We start from the raw sequence: 7,829 nt of genomic DNA, 5'->3' as shown, positions 1-7,829 counted from the left end.
AAATGACAACACAACTGCTGAAGAGGTGTTTTTTCAGGGAACAGAGTGCAAGTAGGCTAATGTTGTGACCTCCTGCTAGCTAACAGCTAAGTAGCCTTAATGTAGGTCTACAGGTTTTTTTTTTAAATAGCCTACAGATGCTGGGGCAACTTAAGGTCAAGATGTTGCGAAACTAGCCAAGATAACATGTAAACAAACACAACAGAAAACACACATTAACTAAAAACCGACTCACCAGTTGGCAAAACCTGAAGTGGGTAAATCCTCCAACAACAGCAGAAGTCTAATCTGCACCGGTCAGGTAGGCTGTCTCCTCCAAAAACCTCCAAACCCAGAGAAGCTGCCATCATTTAGCACAGTTTTCCTCATCTCCATTTGATTTCCCACCGTCTCCATGAACAAAGTAGGCTACCCGCCGCACCAATGCTGCTGGCTGGCATCAGGCAAAATACAGGTGTAGACTGGATGTCCACTGCTACGTTCATGACCCGCGAGAAAGTCGGAGATCCCAATTTCCAAATGGTCAAAAGACCCACTAAATAACAAAATGTGCTTTTCGAGCTTTAATATCCACATGATAATAGTTTGTGTGTGTTTTATTAGATACCCATTAGCTGCTGAGATTTCAACACCGGCAACACTTCCTGGGGTCTTTCTGCACTCATCAACTGAAAAAACAACAAAATAGGTCTAGGGCCTTAATTAAAATAGGCTGCTCATGTGATAATTGTTCTGTCAATGTTTGTCAAATTCATGTAAAAAGTTATTATCTGTGCATTCTAACACCCTTTAGTGTTTAATGAGCTAGTTTTGCTACTATAGCCTACTACCTGTCTGTAGGCTACATGCATAAGGCCTACTCTGTCCAGTTTCATAACTGATCTCAGAACTGTAGAAACTGAGAGAAGGACAGCCTCACAAGCCCACTTTGATAATTTCTACTCACCTGTAAAATATGTAACAGTTATCTTCAATGCATATGTAGCCTACTTTACCCTTTGCGTGACAAGCTCCAAACCTATCAATGGAACATTTTCCTATCATGAACAGGTCACTGTGACATCAAACACAACAACTTCCACTCATTATTCATCATTCAACTTCCTACCCTAACCCTAACCCTATGTCTATTTTTAACTTTAACTGAAAAAGCACTGCTTGCCTTGATTGCCCTGGTGGCACACACATTTAAGAAACAAATTAGTGCACAAATTAGTTTTAGTTCATAAATCAATAGGCTAATTCGTGCCCATTTAACAGTGGCTTAGTGTTTGTTGAATATACCAGCATTGTTCAATAGGCATTTTATTTCTATACAAAAGTAAAACAATAGTGCAGCATTGTGCAGCAATTTGACCCTGAAAACTTTGGCCATAGTTGATTTTGCAGTAATACACAGGATGTGCTGACTGACCATTTGAGCAGAAGCGAAAGCACACCCTCACAGTTTGAGAAAGACGCCTCTCTGACTCTTTTTTTTTTTTTTTTTGACTGAGTGCAAAAGAGCCTCTGAATTCCCCCCTCATGCATATGGTCTATATCTGCACAATACGTTTGATGGGAAAATGCAGGCACATGTTGTGTTTTTCTCCAGCTCTCTTTTGCATCTGTTTTTCCTATCACAGTTTTGGCACAGGATAGGATAATCTAAGAGACAGTCTCCAGACAAAGGTCCATGTAAATGTTGAGTCTGCTTTTCACAATGAAGGCGACAAAATAAGAGTAACATGCTACATTCAAATGAACCAAACAAACAACATAAAACACTCTCACGCTTCATCTTACAGTACATACAATACTCGCCCTGTGGAATTGGTCTCTACACTTTCAGGAAATTCAAAGCCACCACATGTTCATTTTTGATTACCTGCTGCCAAGCCCATTTATTTATATCCTTTTGGAAAACTGCTGTAGTTGACCAATTAATGTAGACATAAGACAGAATAGCAGTGGACTCAAATTTTGCATTAAACTGCATGCTTGGTGAGGACGTTGATAATAATTTTGTTAATTGGAACCGGTAATAGAAGCTTTACTGTCATGTATTCCCTGTGGCAAATGCGCAAGCGGATCCCTGCAAGACCATAATCAAATTCATTACTGTTACGAATGTCAGTTTGACTTTTGGACCATCAATTTCTCAGTCACGTTACATTAATTGTTAACATATCACCACACAACCACAAAAGATTTTTTTCTTTTTTTTACTGTATTGATCAAAGAGGAAAACAAGCTAACTGCAACAAAGAAGTATTATTGAGTGTTGAATCAATACATCTTAAGTATTGTATATCTTTTTGTCACTTTACAATTATGGCAATCAGGTCTCCAGACGTGATAATGCATGTATTCTTCCACTTGGGCTAATGAAGCCTAATAAAACGGATTCAGTGTCTGCTCATGAACACTCTAATGCATAAACCAGAGCCCGGGATCAGGCAGTGTCCCAAAACAGCAAGCTGAGTCATCGTTTTCTTTGGGACGGAAAAAAAAAAAACATAAAAAAGTTAAGTGATCAGACTGAATATATTTACAGGCAGCCATTGAATATGCTTCCTTAAGCAACTGCAGACCATCTCAGTGATTGCTTGCTCAGTGATGCCTGCCGCCAAAGTCTTTTCAGCCTCAGATGGACAATTAAATTAAGTTTTTGTAAGTAATTGAACTTTTGGATCTAATTCCTACCTGCAAGTGTCCAAAAAAAAAGAGAGGTATGATTTAAATTGTGTGGACAACAACATAAACAATGAGAGATGTAAATTAAATGCAAGCCTGTCTGAGACAGACAAGACATATATTAATCATCTTTTTAAAGAGGGAACGCTTCCTGTAAATATAGAAGTAAATCACAGATGCTCAAAAATGACAAACAAAAAAATGTTTATGCACCACATGAACAGAATCCTAATTTAAAGACTTAGTTACATTGCTGCACATAGACAGAGTTTATAGGACAATAAAGAAACTGAACGGTAAGGTAGGAAAATAAAGAATTGTAAAAAATAAATAAATAAATAAAAATAATTTAAAAAAAAGTGGAGAGTGGTAGATGGGTCAGACAGTGAATATGAGTCTTAAATAGTTATATCTTCCGGCAGCAATCACTTATATGTGTTTGGTCCGAAACACGGGTCTGTCAGTCACTCTGCTCTGCTGTGAGCCGAGGAGAAAACTTTCCTTGTATCCTACAACCTTTATCCAATGAGGAGAGAGAACGGCATAAAGGGGCGGTCCTCTCTGTGTGTGCAGCCAAGGGATGCGTGTGAATGTGGTGACGTAGGGACGAGGGCGGGGACTGCTAACTCCATCGGCTGACAAGAAGTTAGCCAAAACGACCAGATCGCTTACTTCTGCTTTAAATTGTGCATTGTATTACATTGTGCATTGTTTGATGTCAGATGGAGAAAGTGATCTCAGCTATAAAAATAGGCCTACCATATAACCATCAGCATGTTTAGCATGGAGGCAAAATATTTCCTGGCTTGGTCCAAATTAAAGATAATAAATTCAGCATCTACTGCACCTCTAAAGCTCACAGATTAACATGGAATTTGTCTGTTGTTCCCTTTGCTTGTAAAAGAAACCCAACTAATCCAGTGGATCACATGCCCAATTGGATGATCTTCTTTAAGAGTTGATGAGTTAATGGGTCACACTTTTTTTAGTTGACTATGAGTTACAAACAATACTTTTGATAAGGGTCTCTCAGATTTGGTTATTGAAAATTTGTGATTTGGACCGAGAAGGACATTTTATACTTGTCACATGTCAGAGTTGTCTGCTGGAGAGCACTAATAAATGCAAGTCATGTCAATAATGTTGGTGTCGCACAAGATAAAATCAGCGCTAATGCACATCCATCTTCATCCATCTTTGAGCACTTGTCATATTTCACAACCTTATTATCTTTACAGTTATTACGTAAACACTGCAGTTCCTTTCAAAACCCACAAACACACACAAACACACTAAATGAGAGCAAAACTATTGCTGCGTGGTACTGCAGAAAGCAAAGTCCCTCCCCTCAATTTTTATGGCTCGTTTTTACAGACAGTGAGGGAGCGAGAGGAAAAGAGAGCAAGAGTAAGGATGTAGGGGAGTGGTGATGCACTGGTTCCAAGTCTTGTGCAGAGCCTCAACAACATACGGAGGATTCATCTGTCAGCATCCTTTCATGGGTACAGGTGCCACTCATTGTGTAAATGTGGTAAGCTGGGTGCTTTTCTGTGAGGAAAATATCCATAATGGAGGCTGTGAAGCAAAACCCAAAGGAGAGACAAGAAGTTTCAACAACCGATTTGATTTTTTTCACAATCTGAGCAAAGGTAAACAGGATCTGTACTGAATAGTGAAGATGTCATCCTCTCCAGGGATCAAGTATCAGGAGCATGTGGACATGGTGTACATCTCCATTGAGACAGCTATTGCCCTGGCCTCTGTGCTGGGAAATGTGCTGGTGGTGGTGGTGGTGTGTGTGAACAGGGCGCTCCGCAACACCACCTTCTGCTTCATCGTGTCTCTGGCTGTGGCTGACATCGCTGTAGGACTTCTTGTTATCCCTCTGGCTATTATCATCAATTTAGGATTTATCACTCAGTTCTACACCTGCCTCTTCCTCTCCTGCCTGCTGCTGATCATCACTCAGAGCTCCATCCTCTCCCTGCTGGCCATCGCCATTGACCGATATCTCCGAGTCAAGATTCCCACCAGGTGAGGAACTTATTTTAAATCAATTCAAAGTGTAACTAAGTGGTTTAAAATCACTTTGTTACACTTTGAATGGTGTCCACTCAAGATTTGGACAAAAACTGAGAGACAAAGGGAGAGTTGATTATTGCTGTTGATTGATGTTTTCAATTGGCACTCTGTTTGTGGTAAGGACAAATAAAATATTCATAACTGAGTGCAATAAAAAAAAAGATGTGAGCATCCTCTCTCTTTCTGGGTATCATCACTTCCTCCAGCCTATTACAAGCTCCTCGATATGATCTAGTCCCTTCCCACTCGTGTTATATCAATAATCTATTTTCCTCACAACTCAGCTGACACCACATGACATTTGATGTGGTGTGTAAGACATTTGATGTGGTGTGTTTTTGCCCATACACAAATCATTTTTTTGATTGATATTAAAATATCAAATTATTTTACATTGACTTCAGAATCAAGATCCAACCCACAGTCTCTTAATGTGAAAACCACTTATTCTATGATGCAAATCCCAAATGTTGCTCCAAAATATTCTAGAAGAAATGTATCCTAATTAATTATCAACAATTATACTAATAGTAGTAGCATGCCATTAGTCTCTGGCCTTTTACTGTCAGTCTTTGTTGGTTTTAGCATCAGAAAGCCAAATGCATGCTTTTAACTTCCAGAGAGTCAATCAAGAGGAGGTGGTTCTCAGTGTTTAGGTCTGACATGGCAACATATCTATCGTGGCCTGGTTTAATGCAAATCAATGGGCTGCACATCAGAAGCTTTTAAGCTGATTAAAATGTCCATCTCTGACTAAATAACTGATCCTGATGCAGTTTGTCAAGACATTTGGCAGTTTCCCATAGCCTACTACTTTTTGTTTAGCAGGTGGAGCCCGAGCTTAGCTGGCACTTGAGAAAGATGCTTCTGGGCAGTAATCTATCGACTGGCATTTGTTCAAAGTGACACAATTACAGAACTTTGCTCGTGTTCATTTCAGTGATTGATTGAAAACCCTTGTCTTCATTCTTTGTCCAACATCCATCTTCAGGTACACCACCATAGTGACCCAGGGGAGGGCATATGTAGCAGTTTGTCTCTGCTGGATCCTTTCCTTCCTCACTGGACTGGTTCCAATGTTTGGCTGGAATAACCGTGATGCCCAAGCAAACCTCAGCAGCTCCGGTGAGATTGTCTGCAAATTCACCTCCGTCATAAGGATGGACTACATGGTGTACTTCAATTTCTTTGGCTGGGTGGTGGTACCGCTGTCCATAATGATCGCTCTGTATGCAGAGATCTTCAGAGTGATCCGGCGGCAGCTTAACCGACGCGCCGAGGCCACCTGCGATGGGGAGAGGTATTATCGGAAGGAGCTGAAGCTGGCCAAATCCCTGGCCTTGGTGGTCTTCCTCTTTACCGTGTGTTGGCTGCCGATACACATTATGAACTGTATCGACTTCTTCTGCTCAAATTGTCATACACCCAAGTTTGCAACATACATAGGGATTTTCATGTCCCATGTGAACTCTGCCCTCAACCCACTAGTTTATGCATTCAGGATAAAGCGGTTCCGCGCCACACTGGTCCAGATCACTCGGCGTTGCATGTTATGTAAACCAACAGAGCCCACCCCCTGTCCGACCAGTACACCAGCTGTGACGGAGAAAATGGATGGGAAATTGTAACAAGGACTGAAGTACGGTGTATTCGGTGAGATGGTGCAGCGATGAGACTTGTGGGATTATGTTATGGAATCTCAACCATTTAGAGACAACAAAGCACTTCCTGCGTTTTTTTTACCTTAAGAAACCAAGAAAAGTAATATCCCATCATTCTGCATTATTTTGTTTTCACTCAGTGCTTTCTTGATTGATTCATATTGAATTATGAAATATATATGTCAACATAGCCAGTAAAACAACAAATGTTACATGTTCAAAAAGCTTCTTATCTTGGTCCAAATCAACACACAAAGCTACTGCATTTAAAACACCTATTTTACATTCCTTATATCACTACAACAATTCAAGTGAATTAAAAGACTGAAAGTCACTGCACCAACTCCCTCATTGCTAAATGCTTACATGCTAAAATTGCTGTATTATCATGCTGATGCTAAGTTGCTGTTAGCATGCTAATATTTTATCATTAGCAGTTAACAATTGCCTATGCAAAATTTCACGGCAATGACAATGGGCTTTATGCACAGCTCCACATACTTCCTGAAATAAGCCAGCTCCTTTATTTCCTGTCTTACATTATTGGACCAACTGATTAATCCAGGTGTGTCTGACCTCACAACAATGGTCAGACACACCTGGATTAATCAGTTTGTCCAATAATGTTTCAGGAAGTAGTGGAACTGTGCATAAAGCCCATTGTTGTGATATTTTGGTCAGGACAAAAGTAGACTGCCCAACCAACATTGGACATACAAATGAGATTAGATTTAGCCATAAGAATAATATGGAAATGCTAAGCTTGAATATTTGAGTGGTCACATGAAAAAAGCACCAGCCCGAATGAGAATACTTATTGAGTTAAGATCAATAGACAGCAGTACAGTGTGTACAATGTTTCACAGAAGACCATCCAATATACAGGGAAGGGGGGGAAAGGACCTGCCAGGAATGCAAATTAAGCAGGAAGTCACTAAACCTAATGAAACAAAAACTCTGGCAACATCAAAGCAATTCAGCCATAACTCTTTATCACAGGATGCAGGCACCTCTTTAGCTAATTCAGCTAGTTTAAGCCATATTTCAATAGCTATGTCACATTGTTGAAAAGGCTCTGAAGCATTTGGCTAAATTACCAACAGAGCATTATGCTGGAGTGATTTATTCCTCCGCTAAAGTCCAAAGCTTCTGTTAAAGCTGTGTGGGCTCTGCTCTGTCATCAGTTTGATTTCCGCATGGTTTCAGTCACACTTTCCACTAACATACACAGAAAAGGTCTAATCAGGAAGACCACAGAGATTCAAATTATTTTTCATTTCTGTAACACAGACATTTATTTCACTCTGATGTACAGTATACACACACTTACCTGTGAGATATTCTGACAACATGAGACGTATGAAGTGGAATAATTTCACATTAACATACAAAAATGTCACCCTCTAATTG

The 7,829-nt window shown here is 40.0% G+C and overlaps 1 protein-coding gene across 1 annotated transcript; it reads left to right on the top strand.

Moving 5' to 3' along the window:
• The first annotated feature begins 3,236 nt into the window (after positions 1 to 3,236).
• LOC310985803 (adenosine receptor A1) lies at positions 3,237 to 6,748 on the top strand. The gene is made up of 2 exons (XM_083971466.1): positions 3,237 to 4,710; positions 5,750 to 6,748. The coding sequence occupies exons 1-2, from the start codon at positions 4,355 to 4,357 to the stop codon at positions 6,384 to 6,386; spliced, it is 993 nt and encodes a 330-aa protein (XP_083827592.1). The 5' UTR covers positions 3,237 to 4,354; the 3' UTR covers positions 6,387 to 6,748.
• The last annotated feature ends 1,081 nt before the right edge of the window (positions 6,749 to 7,829 follow it).

The sequence above is a fragment of the Trachurus trachurus genome, assembly GCF_905171665.1.
Source record: "Trachurus trachurus genome assembly, chromosome: 5".
Lineage (NCBI taxonomy): Eukaryota > Metazoa > Chordata > Actinopteri > Carangiformes > Carangidae > Trachurus > Trachurus trachurus.
Note: the sequence above shows the minus strand (reverse complement) of the source record. Positions and strands in the feature narration are given on the sequence as shown.

Bases quoted from the DNA above. Each gene is read 5' to 3' on its own strand.
- LOC310985803 (XM_083971466.1), top strand. From the start codon at position 4,355: ATGTCATCCTCTCCAGGGATCAAGTATCAGGAGCATGTGGACATGGTG. The intron at 4,711-5,749 runs GTGAGGAACTTA...ATCCATCTTCAG, and splicing joins CGAGTCAAGATTCCCACCAG to GTACACCACCATAGTGACCC.